Genomic DNA, 12530 nt, shown 5'->3' on the forward strand with positions numbered 1-12530 from the left:
AACCAGGTTCAAGCCCCGATTTTCCCTGTAGCCCCTTTCACAGACTCCTTCCTCCAAAGAGGAGCAAGCATTTAAATACTACAGTGACAATGTCTAGGTAGTGTTTAGAGAGAAGGTCTTGGCCTTTTGATTCTCCTTCACCCTTCACTAACAATTTGGGCAGCCTAAATTCCATCCGTCACCAACCACAGTCCCATCCTAAATGCCAAATTCTCTCCTAAGTGTTGTCACCTCCACAAGGAGACTCTTGGTCACAACAGATCACTGACAATTGCCAGTTAAGCACAGAGCAAGCCTTCTGTCTGCTGCTGTACGAGCCTCTTGCAAATGAAATCCTCCCCCAACACACCTCAGCAGGTTTTTCAGACCAGCTGTTGTTGGAAATGGAGAAATCTATTCCCAGCAAGGAACTCTTCTTTCTTACTAGTTCTGGCAAAGCCCAAACAAACAAAAGGGAACAAAAAACCCCACCAGCTTCTATCAAAAGCCACAATGGAACAAACCAATGTATTTCACACAAGACATCACGCAGGCTAACACCTTTATTTCAGGGAAACAAAAAAGCCTGTATTTCCCTGTCGTTGCTGATCCACATTTTTTCACCCCCAAGACGAACAGCTAACCACATTTCAGCTTTCACCTACACAGATAATGCACAAAACAAGACCTGGCAGGGGCAGAAGGGAAGACCAATAAAATGGGTAAGAAAAGGGGATCCTGAAGTACATCAAGATCTCTACAGGAAGATTATAAACAGACTGACTCTGTGATCAGCTGTTACTGTCAGGGACTTACAGCACCTCCTGCCATCTCAGCAGCTCTAAAAAGAAGTTGACACCAAGACCCAGAGTAAATATTTCCCCAGTTCTTCAGCAAAGTGTGTTTTTCAACCAAGAACACTGTGACCTTGGCTGTATTTCAGCTAAACTCAGACAAACATCCCCATAATGCACAGGTCTTCACTGGGAGACAGGGTATTATTTCCTCTTGCTTTCCTTGGCTCTCTTCCTATTTTTAGCTTACAAGATAAGTGTTAGACAAGAAGAGTCATTAGAAAATATTAACCACCACCTCTCTAGACCCAACAAATCAGATAACAGCACTTCATCTTCCACAGCACACATTCCACATGAGACTTACCCTAATTTTCAAGGACTGCTACAATGATCCAGTTCATGTGATTGATTCAGGAATGCCTAACGAGCAGCCTTGGGGCCTCTGGGTAAGGACATTATACACTGCCATTTGACACTCGCAGTTATCACCTCAGCTGAAGTCCAGAAATGCTGCCGGGTGCTTGCAGAGAGGATAAAAGGAGCCGACTTCCCAGCCATCCTTTTAATGCCCACCACAGACACCATGCAGCAATGAGGACAAGTGGCTCAGTAAAGTCTGAAGCAAATAAAGTTCACAAACTGTCCTGGCAATTTACATCCCAGAGAAACACTCAGGTGTCAGCTCCCAAGAATTATCTTTAGACATTGCCAGCAATTCTTTATAATATCGACAAACGGATCTAGACAATTTAGACAACAGGACACACACATTCTCATTCCCACACAGCATTAAGGCAAGTGTAGCACAGTGAGGTAGAGGAGGGCTCCTGCTGTTGCACAACTGATTGGATTCATTATATTACAGGTATGTAATTGCTACTGACCTGCCATGAGCTTCTTCAGCAACTTCTGGCTCTTGTTTGAGTCCCGTTGAAGAATGTCGTGCTCTTCTTTAGTGCACACCTAAGGAAAAAAAAAAAGAAAATGAAGACTTAGGAAGGACATCACATGCTTGACCAGCTTCAGAGCCTTGGACAACAGCTCAGGGTAAGCTGTTTAAAGTGGCCAAGATAGTCCACACCTCCTTCCCTTCGGTGTTATTTACACAGGGAGAATCCTGAAAGCTTGCTCTTCACTAAAAGCAATCCATGAGAAATGTACAGCTTGGTCTTTCTTGGTTCTCTGGGTGGGCACACTGCTAGGTGATCTCAAAGGATGAGAAATGCACCCTGAACCTCCCCAGGCAGACAAACAATGCTTAACACAGAGGCCCTCTCTCTTTGTTGGCCACTTGGTGTTAAACAGATTCTTAAAAATAGCAACCAATCTGATTTAAAACATTTTCTTCATCCAACCAATATATTCCTCTCTGCTGAGGTTCACTTTACTTAATCTGCCATCATTAACTTGCCCCCTTTCTCCAAAAGGTGCCCTTTCAACCAAATACAGGGTGTAACAGGTACCCCAAATGATGCATACTGCACAAGCGTTGAAGAAACATCAGCATGCTGGCCCTGGCCATGTCTCTTGCTCCCTACAAGGCTACCAGGGCTGTGCCCAGGATGGGGCTGAAGCCTTGCACACATTTTGGACACTAGGGTGATGCACAGGACAGCCACAGGAGACTGTCATAAATCAGACAAGCTCCAAAGTGATGTAAATTATGAGGGAAACCTCTCTGCTCTCTCATGTGGCACATCATAGAAGAAACACAAAGTGACTTAAAGCCACAGCAGCTCTCCTTCCCCTAGAAGGAGATAGTACAGGTTCTTTCCTGCCCAGCTTTAGAGCCTGGAGAACTTTGCTAGAGGAACTTTGACCTGAGAGGCTAATTTAGCCCCATGCCATTTCAAAGCCCTCAGCAAACTACACCACATCAAAGCATGGCAAATAAAAACTACCTTGTTACTAACCAGAGCACCACAGAACAAGCAGGGTCCAGAGCCCTCCTGCTCACAGACAATGCGCCCGCAAACCAGGCAGTTGTTGATAAGCTTGTGCTTCTGTCCCAGGCACTCGCAGGCGTGACGCCCAGGGATCAGGACAGCCAGTTTGTCTTGCCCCTCCTTGGTATACAGGCTGACATATTTGGTCTTCTTCTTAGAGGAATTGCTACTGCTGCCAACTCCACTGCTGTTCTCCTGTGCCTGAGAAGCAAAAAAAAAAAACCAAAAAAACAAACAAACCGTATTCACAGTGCAATACCGGCAGCAAAGAGAAAGCACTGACCCTTGAACAGGCTGGGGAGACTCAGACAAGTATTATTCTGCCTAACTGGAATAAAACTTGGACCAGACCCCAGATTCAACGGAAAGACAAGCTTAGGCCTGCCAGAAAAGGTCCAAAGAATCTAAACAAAGCAAGGACATAAGGATGTTGCTGATCCACTTGATGTTTGCTGCCTCTGAAAGCTAAAACTGCTTGGGTCTAGATGGCAGGCGTGCTCTGGAACTGCAATATCAACTCACGGGCATTTAACAGCTTCAAACAGCAGCTCACCTACTCCCAGATTTATTTTCAAGGGCTATTTAGATTGTAGCAATGCCCTGTTTGTAACTATGAAGTCCTTTGTGTGCCTACCCCCCAGAAACACAGCTGTTGGTGGCAGCAGGACCTCTTCATTCACAGCCTGTTCACCACCCATCAATTTTTGTTTTCCACTTGGCACAGCCACCCGAGCGGAGGTTCTTCATGCACGGCATGTTCAAGTATTTAGCTGTAATGTAAATTCTTCTCCTCATTTTGCAACTCGGCATCAGTGATTCTGTGATTCACCTTTCTGAGTTTCAATCAGGGACTGCACTGGGTCAGGCTTTGGGTCAGGGACTAAGCTTTGAGTCAGGCTGAAGTAGAGAAACCCTGATCAGAAACAAAGCAAGGTATTTTACATGATGGCTGGATTAATAATCTAATAGCAGGATTCTCTGTTTTCTCCCTCAGACCTTACAGCTTGATCAAAGAAACAAAGGGTTCCTCCTCCCACCTGACATCTCCAGCAGGTACCGGCTTAGAAGTGAATTGTTGAGAAGTTAATTGCAGGAATTAATTACAGCACAGAAATCATTCCAGGAGAACAGAACAAAGCCAACTGCTACCATTTCTCTAGCAATACTCAAAACCAGATGCTTTGAGAAGTAAGCACACACTCCAGGCACAAACCTTCCTCCTAACACTAGATGAGACTGGTTTCAACCATGAATTGCATGCCAGCCATGAGCAAGAAAGACTAGGACTTATTACCCTTATCTATTTCAGCAAGCAGCACTCCAATATAAATGCACTCTCTGGCCTTTAGTTGCCATATCTGTGACACACTTGAAAATCCTTTTGCAGCACAAGCGCAGCTTTTCTTTGCCTCTCCTCTCCACAGTCTCTCCTGACAACAGAAAAGAGGATTTCTCAGAATCCCTTTCCCAGAAAGCCTGTTTTCATTCACCACAGAGCACCAATTCACTTTCTCTGCCTGCTGCACGCTAGAGGATCACTCCCGCTCTCTGACCCACACCTCAGCTAGCACCGCTTCTATGTCCCACATCCCCCCCCACTGCTTTTCTCCCTGACGGTGCTGTTCTATGGCATTAGGACACCTCTTGTCTTGACTCTTTCTACCTGCTCTCAGTAGCAGCAGGCTACTGGTTTAGTGACAAGTGGATGCAGCATTTCCAGTCCCCCCAGTTCTGCCCAACTGACTTGACTGCCACTGCCAGATCCAAACACTACTGTCATGAAAAAAAAACCCAAAACCAGATAAAGCGACCTTGGTTAGCAAACCTTGGCAGAGCTTTCTCAGTTTTGTTCTGTTTTTTAATTACATTAGACAATAACTACAAGGAAATGGAACTTCACATCCCATTTTTAGCCCTCCAGTTAAAAAAATGTGTTTTCTTATCTTACAAATACTTTCACAAACACTTTAAGCATTTGCAGCCTCCCTGCTACAAAACTTCAATTTAAAAACATAAATTTAAGTTCCACTATTTATTCAGATGCAACCCTGACTCTCAGGATTTGGATGTTGCTCAGTCAGGGTTGCACCTGGATAAATCATGAAATTTAATTTTGGAAGGTGCAACATGCCGGATGTTTATAGGATGAAGGACTCCACTCCAAGTCTAACAACGCAAGTCAAGCACTCTGCACATCCACATGCTTATTTCTGCAGAGCACACGCTTGCACTCAGACAGCAATAGAGTGATCTGCTGTATTTGACACAACCTGGGACCGCAGTTGTACAGCTGGATCTGAACCTAAGGAAGGAGCTCGGGTTCCCAGCAAGTAGCTCCGAGTCAAAATCCACTACACCAGAAATAAAATCCAGAAATTCAGCCTAGGTAATTAAAACAACATTTAAGAGCAAAGATCGTCATATTCAATGTGCTGACTGTGGGAAATGGTTCTGCTGAAAAGTAAGTAAGTCTGCTGCAAAAAATTTAGTTAACTGTCACTGGGAAAGGCAACTACTGCTTGCTGCATGGCCTTGTGCTGCTTAAAAATAGCAGGATTTCTTGGTTTTTAGCGTTTCTATGCTCTTGTTTTGCAGTTTCTTTCATTGTAGCTCAGATTGGTTATAAATACTGGAAAAAAAGGTCTCCACAAAACCAAACACCACATCAATCTCAACACTAAATGTGCAGGAGTGGAGCTGAACAAGAGAGGGAAATGGCCAAACCAGAGCTGCTCCTCAGTGGAAAGGCACTCGTTATGGCTCTCGGATTCCTCTACCTAGTGCCCAAGGCTTCCTCTCTGAAGCAGCCTGAAATATTTCAGTTGCCAATTAAGGCTTTATTCAGCATGACTGGGAAGTTTTACATACAGCAAGAAGGAATGTTCTACCCACTTGGTGGCTTCCTTAATTCCTCAAGCTTCACACCTCTGCTATAAACAAACACCTTTTATTACTAATTACAGCATCTACTTCCATTGTCCGGTCTCTCATTCAGGCTTCTTCGGGGGTGAGTAAAATCCATTCTGACATAGTCTCTACCTGATGATTATTTTACTCTGCGATACAGACACAAACATACACCATCTTTCTCCCCATCCTCATATTATTTGCCCCACAGCAGTGAGGCTCCCGGACACACACAGGGTACAAGCACACCCTGTCCAAACTGATGGTCAGCTTTGAACAGTCAATGCACAGGAACAGCCGCCCCTCTCATTGCAACCGGGCGACTGTACAACTCACTGACAGTGTGCTTGTAGGGTGGGACCCTCGCCTATCCCAATGGCCGCCCAAGTATTTGCTCAGGTTATAGCTTGTGGCTGCCACGTTGCATGCTATCCATGAGTGAACAAAGACACACAAACATATATCCCACAGAAGCTGTGCTGTATATAAGACAAGACAGGGTTTGCAGGGGGAGGCAAGCGTTTATTAGACCCTGTGATGTAGCTGGGAAACACAAACATGGTTTCACATACATAATCCCATTCATCAAGACTCTGATAACAAAGGATTTCTACTGCTGAAGGCTTATTTCCGCTTTTCAATCACATCTTCTGTTAGCGTTTGATATGACCTTTCCCCGTGACCCTGTTTCAAAGCCTGCCCTCACGTTCCAGACACACTCACCTTGGCCAGGTCGAGGGGGGTTTTTACTTCCTCTACATGTGCGCTTGGCTCAGCATACGCAGGTGTCTCCTGCTTGTTCCTTCCTTTGCGCTTACCCTTTTTTGCTTGGTCTCCAGCCCGAGGCACTTCCGAAGTCTCTGGAAGCATGCGTAAGCACAAAGAAAGGCTGGGTAACTACCAGCACTAGAAAGATGTCCCTGAACTCTTACTTGGTGAATGAAAATGGGCTTTACGCTGTCACAACAGAAATAGGACCAGTCATGGGCATTCGTGGCATATAATTGTTTATAAACAGAAAAACTGAGACAAGCTTTTTTGAGACTTTAATTCCTTCCTCCCCATACCACTCACCGTCCTTCTTCCGATATGCTGGCAAAGGCTCAGACGGCAGCTGGGAGGATTTCCGCCACCTGACCAGGAGTTCTTCTAAAAAGCGACTCTTCTTCCCATCAGTCCCCTGAATAAGGTCAACGACGTACTCCCGGATCTCATCCTCATTTGTTATTGACAAGATGTACCTGCAAGAGGATGGGATGGAGAAAAATGGGTAAGGGGGCTTTTGTTCTGAGGAAACCAACGGTCTAATCGCACATGTATGCTATTTATCTCTCCTTTTCAGATCAAGTGTTCACAGAGACTGTGGTAACAAAGGGGTTTACCGGTCAAATTTTGAGACAGGCAGTTTGGGAAATCCCTTGTGGCTGTTTCACTGAAAAAAACATAAGGTAAATTATTTTTCTGCCCCTGTTCCAGTGCGGAGTGACACCCCCCAACCCCTCTGCCAAACACTAAAAAATTCACTCTAAGATCCCAGGTGCCACCAGGTCACAAAAAAATCTAACCATAAACCAACAAGCTCCTGCTTAAACACAAGGAGACAACAGCATGCCCTTTCTCACCCATCCACAACGATCCCGGACCCCTCCCCACCACCTCCCGCCCCCCGGTCCCCTCACGGGGCACCCACCCGCAGGACGACCCAGGGCGCACATCCCCGGGTTCCCAGAAAGCTGCTCCGAAAACACCATCTGCCCTCCGTGTTGGCCCACGGGGCCAAGAGGGACCCGGAGGCGACGCGAGGGGCCACCGCGGCCTGTCACGGCGGACCGGCGAGGAGGGACCCGCTAGGCCCCGGCGAAAAGCACGGCCCCGAGCGGGGCCCGCCACGGCTCCTGCCCGCCCCGGCGCCCCCAGCCCCGCTCACCTCACCACCTCCTCACCCACGTCCAGCCCGAAGTCTCCGCGCAGGTGCTGGACGCACCAGGCCAGGAGCGAGTCGGGCGCCGCCATCTTCCGCGCGGGGGAAGGGAAACGGCAGCGCACCGCCCCGGCACCCGCCGACCCCCGCCGGGAACGCGGCCGCGGCGCGACCGTTCCGGGCCCCGGTTCTCCCCAGGGCGAGGGTGTTGCGGCCCACTCTTTAAAAACCAAAACCACATCCCAAACACAGTAAAAACAGATTGTTATAGCTCACGTTGATGCCGAAAAGCCGGTCGAAGAAACTCTCTAAGACTCGTTTTGCAGTTTTAGAAAGCAGGCATTATTGCAGCGCGGGAGACACGGGGGATAATTCCACCTAGCGTGCATGCCACAGCTTTAACACTAACAGGTTATATAGAATGTTAATCAGATTAGTATACATATACATAAAAATGATTATAACTGATTATCACAGTACTGCCTACATCCAGTCACGCACAATGAAGGGTTCATTTGAGTCGAAGGGCTGCTTTTATGACCACCGACCTGTTTGAGATTCTGTTGGCTGTCCTTGAAGTCGTTGCTCTTGTCCTTGTTCTTTGACCTTGAAGCTTAACACAGTTTCAGTCACATGTGATCAATTTCAACATCGTTCTCGCCTAGCGTACAGGAACATCTAGTCATAAGAGCAAAGAACTGCAAAACTTACAAGTAACTACCTCTACTAGTTAATTGCTTAGCTATACTTTTGTCTGTTGTTTCAATCATAATGTTAGCATAACATTTCTAAGCCAGCACTAAAAGCCTGATTAAGCAAACACACATCAGAATGAACATTAAAAGATAAAGGGAGCAATAACTGTTGGGAAGGGAGGGAACGTGTTTGGGACCAATAGCCACGGAGACATTGGACACACTGGAGAAGGACAGTCTGATTTCTTAGAAAAAACACACCTCCAGCAGGGTATCGGAGAGCAAGATTCCTTGCCTCCACAAAGGCACAAGCCTCCAGCCCCAGCAGCTGCCCATACAGCTCACATCATGTTCACAGGCTGCAGCTGCCACAAAGGAGCCTCACATAGGGGAGACCATGATTTAATTGGTCATAAAGTGATCTTGCGCTGAAATTGGGGCTGCCTGGCTTTCCTCCCTATGCGCTGCTTAGCTAGATCTTCATAAGGTAAGACTTTGCACATCGGAGGGAGCTCCAGGCGTAGCCTGGAGGCAGGAGGTAACAAATGGCCCCCATCCCTGCACTCCCAGTGCCTGGGCTCCATGCCTAGCTGGGCTCCCGAGCTGCCTGGGTGTCCCTACTGGCCTGCTGCCTTGCTCCCTGGGGACCTGCATTACCCTCTGGCACTGCCCGTCCACAGATGTGCCACCGCGACGCTTGCCCGGTCCTGCGGTGCACTTGATCCAGGAACAGATGTTGCTGGAAAAGACCAGGAAGAAATGTAATTTTTCAGCCAGAGCAGTTCTTTCACCCTGCTCCCTGTGAACTCATGCTGAATCCACCCACCTGAACTCACGCTGCTGCAGGAAAACAAGCATCTTGGACCACAATGTGACACGTTGCAGGGCTTTCGGTTCTCCTGGCCATTGCGACTCCCTGACATGCTTTTAAAAGTGCCATAGGCAGACAGCAAACTGTTGGGAGCCAAAGCTCCATCTCTGCAAGCGCCTGGGAAGGGAACAAACTTCCCTCTCTTGGAAAGGCTCGGTGGTGTCGGCGGCACTGCCCGCAGCTGAGCACAGCCATCACAATTTGTCGCAGTGCCGGGCGGCGGGACGTGGGTGCCAGCCCCTGCAACGAGCAGGGAAGCGGGGAGGGAGCCCCGCTGCTACGGAGGGGAAGCCCGGCGTATCCCTGTGCCACCTCCTTCCCGGGGCACCGGGGCTGGGGCTGAAGGGCTGACCGGCCTGGGGCTGCGAGCTGGGGCGGCAGCCCTGCGCGTCCGGGAGAGGGAACGGCGGGCCGTTGACACTCGGCGGCGGCTGAGAGGACCCCCGACGAAGGGAGCGGGCTGGCGGGAGCGGGCTTGAGGGAAGCGTCCCTGAGGCCAGAAAGGCTCTGAGGGGAGCGCGGTGAGAAGGACCCGCGCTGAGGGGGAGAGGGCTGGGGTAAGCGACCCTGAAGGGAATAGGGCTCAAGGGATCCGCGCTGAGGGGATCCGCGCGCTGCGCCGTGGGGAGGGGAGCGGCCCGGAGCGCTCCCATTGGCGGGCGCTGGCCAATCGCCTTTCCCCGCGGGCGGCGACATCTCCCGCGCGGGCCGGGCGGCGGTTGCTGTGAGGTAGGATGGTGCGGACGAAGGCGGAGTGCGGCGGGGCTTACCGCAAAGGTGCGGGCCGGGCCGGGTGGGAGAGGAAGAGATGGGGGGGGGGGGGAGGGGGTGCACCGCGGAGCCGCCGCTCACCGGTCCCCTCTCCCCGCAGTACTGGCCGCCCGGGCTCCCCGGAAGGTGCTGGGCTCCAGCAGCACCAACGCGGGACCGTCGCCGGTGGCCAAGAGAGGTGAGAGCGGGGCTCCCCTCCCTCCCTCCCTCCGTCCGTCCCTCCCCGCCCGGCCCGCGGCGGGGCTGACGGCCGCTGTCCCCTCAGGCGAGGGCCGCCGTGTGGGGGGGAACCCGGTGTGCGTGAGGCCCGTCCCCGCCTGGCAGAGGGGCATCGGCGAGTTCCTGCAGCTGCCGCAGAAGGAGAACCGGGCGCCCGGCGGAGAGGCGGCGGGGAGCAGCGGCCCGGGGCCGGCCGCCAAAAAGTAGGTGTCGAACCCCCGGGGCTCGGGGTGGGGAGGCAGCCCACATCTGTCTGTCTCCTCTCTTCAGCCCCCATCTGTCTCTCCTCGGTCCCCATGCGACTGCCGTCAGCCCGCCCCGTGAACCGCGGGGGCTTTCTCAGGAGCGTTGCGTTTAATCGCGGGTTTCCCCCCGCTCTGCGAGTCCCCGCGAAGCGAAATTGCAACGAGGTGGAGCTGAAGGAGGTGCAGAAGTGTCGTGCCTTGGGGTTAACGGGCAGAGAAGGGGCGCGCTCGGTGCGTCAGAGAGGCGAAGTGCAACAGCGAACGGGTTTTGTATGCTTGAGGAGTTTCGGTGGTCGGCTGTAGCCTGGCTCTCGGGACGTGCTGCTTGCACTTAATGCTCACTTCCTTTAAAAAAAAAATAAATTTTAAAAAGCTGTCTGAGGTACAACAGAGAGCTAAAACCGCCTGCAGAGCGGCAGCGACGCACGCAGCTGTTATCGCTGCAGCTGGTGCTCCGTGATGTTGCTTTGAACCGTGCCCCGGTATTGTCAGCGTGGTCTGCGGGGTGACATTAAACGGCAAAATCCCTGGCACTTTTAAAGAATACCGAGAGTGATGCGCCTGGCCGCCGGCAAGGGGTGTGCTGAGGGCTGTCAGTGTGTCCTTGGATGAAACAAATTGTGACTAGTTTTCCTCTATGTCTGCTTTGAAACTACAATTTATTTTTGAAGGAGCAAGCGACCGCTAAAAAGTTGACGATGTGTCTCTTAACCTTCATATCCTCATTGAAATAACGTTTCTCAGCAAAGTCTGATAAAACGCAGCATCTGTCTTCACTGACCTCGTGGGGGTTTTCTAAAAATGGGTGGAGTAAATGGTAGTACAGGCAAATTCTCTGTTCTCAGACATACTATGTTTGCATACGGACCAGAGCAATGTGACGCTCCGTGGCTGTCAGCTCTGTTTCAGAAAAGCTTAGGAGACTGCTGGCGACTTCTGTACATGAGAAATTGAATTGCTTTACCAAGCTGACGCTTCAAAGATTAACTTGTAGGCTGTACTACTGACTAAAAAGGTAGTAGTGCAAAATATTGTCTTACAGATGCGCTATTCTCAATTGCCAAAGTTGTCTTTTTCACCAAATAGAGATAATCTGAATTGTCTGGGGGCCCTCCATAAGAATTAGTCCTGAATTGTCTTGAAGAAGAAGCAAACAAACACTTTTAAGCACACCCTACCTCTTGGAGAAACAGAAGACGTGCACTGTAGTGCTTCAAAGATTTCATGTCTTCCATCTGAAATTTGTTTGACTGAGTAAGGACCCAGGTGGTGATAACCCTGCAGAGAACACACAGTGTTGCCATCTAAAACAACTTACGGCTTCCCGCTATGTTCTGGAAGAAGCAAGAGCTGTACTCGTGTAGCTGAGCAACTTTTGTTTTTCAGTCACACGGGTAAGTTAGGCTGAAACTCAGGCGTGAAATGGGAGTTAAATTTTCAGCTTCCTAGAAATAGTGTGGGACCTGCATGTGGCCCTCTGGGTCAAGAAGGACACGCAGAGAACATCTGAGGATGTATCGGTGTGCAACGCTTTCTACACTGAAGTAGGCTTTCCCATTTGAAAGGTAGGCGTGTGCTGCTCAATCTGGGCTTCTAGCACTTAGGACTGATACAAGCTACTTTAACCTAATGTCTCAAGGTGCAGTCTGGGGCTAATTAAAGTCACTTAGGTCACCGAGCCTCTAGGGCCACAGCTTTGCTAGCCTTTCAAACATAAGTTGGTTGAGTTCTGATAACTCTTTTGAATTGATAATGCTTTTTACAGAGCTCGCCCCCTGCCACCAGATCCTGCAGAAGATTGCGAGTCCTCTGAAGAAGAGTAACGTGATCTGACCCTGACTTCAATGATAAACCGCGTCTCCGTAGTCAAGCTGGTTTTTGTATATTTGTATAGTTTTTCTACGGTTTGTTACGGCTTATGTTCAGCTGTTGCACAGAACTAAAAGTGTGAGAGACTGCAAGAACATTGTGGTGAAATTAATATATACTTTCTGAAGCTTAGCATTCAGTATAAGTTAGCTTTAATTTTTATCTTGGTTTCCTTGAGTTCCTCAGCGACTCCTGCATATTGTGCAGCTTTTATCTTTTGATTGCATTGTGCTTGTCCAAGACTTGCATGATCATGCTTGTTCTGTTTTTGGAAAGCAGATTCTTGATTTTCTAATACATTGAAGCATTC

General features: G+C 49.4%; 2 protein-coding genes across 5 annotated transcripts in view; one reads left to right on the top strand and one right to left on the bottom strand.

The window, feature by feature from the left end:
- TRIP4 (thyroid hormone receptor interactor 4) overlaps window positions 1-7677 on the bottom strand; it is a 34940-nt gene extending 27263 nt beyond the window's left edge. For all 4 annotated transcript variants that reach the window (XR_007507460.1, XM_049811996.1, XM_049811998.1 and 1 more), the window contains exons 1-5: window positions 7557-7677; window positions 6704-6870; window positions 6353-6489; window positions 2690-2923; window positions 1661-1739 (exon numbers count right to left, since the gene is read on the bottom strand). Coding sequence is in view for 3 of the 4 variants with exons in the window: in XM_049811996.1 (XP_049667953.1) it covers window positions 1661-1739; window positions 2690-2923; window positions 6353-6489; window positions 6704-6870; window positions 7557-7642 (703 nt within the window). In the remaining variant the exon portion in view is untranslated. The remainder of the gene's footprint in view (window positions 1-1660; window positions 1740-2689; window positions 2924-6352; window positions 6490-6703; window positions 6871-7556) is intronic.
- Window positions 7678-9827: 2150 nt separating this feature from the next.
- Window positions 9828-12419, top strand: PCLAF (PCNA clamp associated factor). Its single transcript, XM_049812023.1, has 4 exons — window positions 9828-9893; window positions 9988-10065; window positions 10153-10309; window positions 12117-12419. The coding sequence occupies exons 1-4, from the start codon at window positions 9851-9853 to the stop codon at window positions 12172-12174; spliced, it is 336 nt and encodes a 111-aa protein (XP_049667980.1). The 5' UTR covers window positions 9828-9850; the 3' UTR covers window positions 12175-12419.
- Window positions 12420-12530: the final 111 nt, after the last annotated feature.

The sequence above is a fragment of the Accipiter gentilis genome, chromosome 10 (assembly GCF_929443795.1).
Source record: "Accipiter gentilis chromosome 10, bAccGen1.1, whole genome shotgun sequence".
NCBI lineage: Eukaryota > Metazoa > Chordata > Aves > Accipitriformes > Accipitridae > Astur > Astur gentilis.

Coding starts and splice junctions, on each gene's coding strand:
- PCLAF (XM_049812023.1), top strand. CDS start 9,851: ATGGTGCGGACGAAGGCGGAGTGCGGCGGGGCTTACCGCAAAG. Junction 9,894..9,987: donor CGGCGGGGCTTACCGCAAAG/GTGCGGGCCGGG, acceptor CTCTCCCCGCAG/TACTGGCCGCCCGGGCTCCC. Junction 10,066..10,152: donor GTCGCCGGTGGCCAAGAGAG/GTGAGAGCGGGG, acceptor CTGTCCCCTCAG/GCGAGGGCCGCCGTGTGGGG.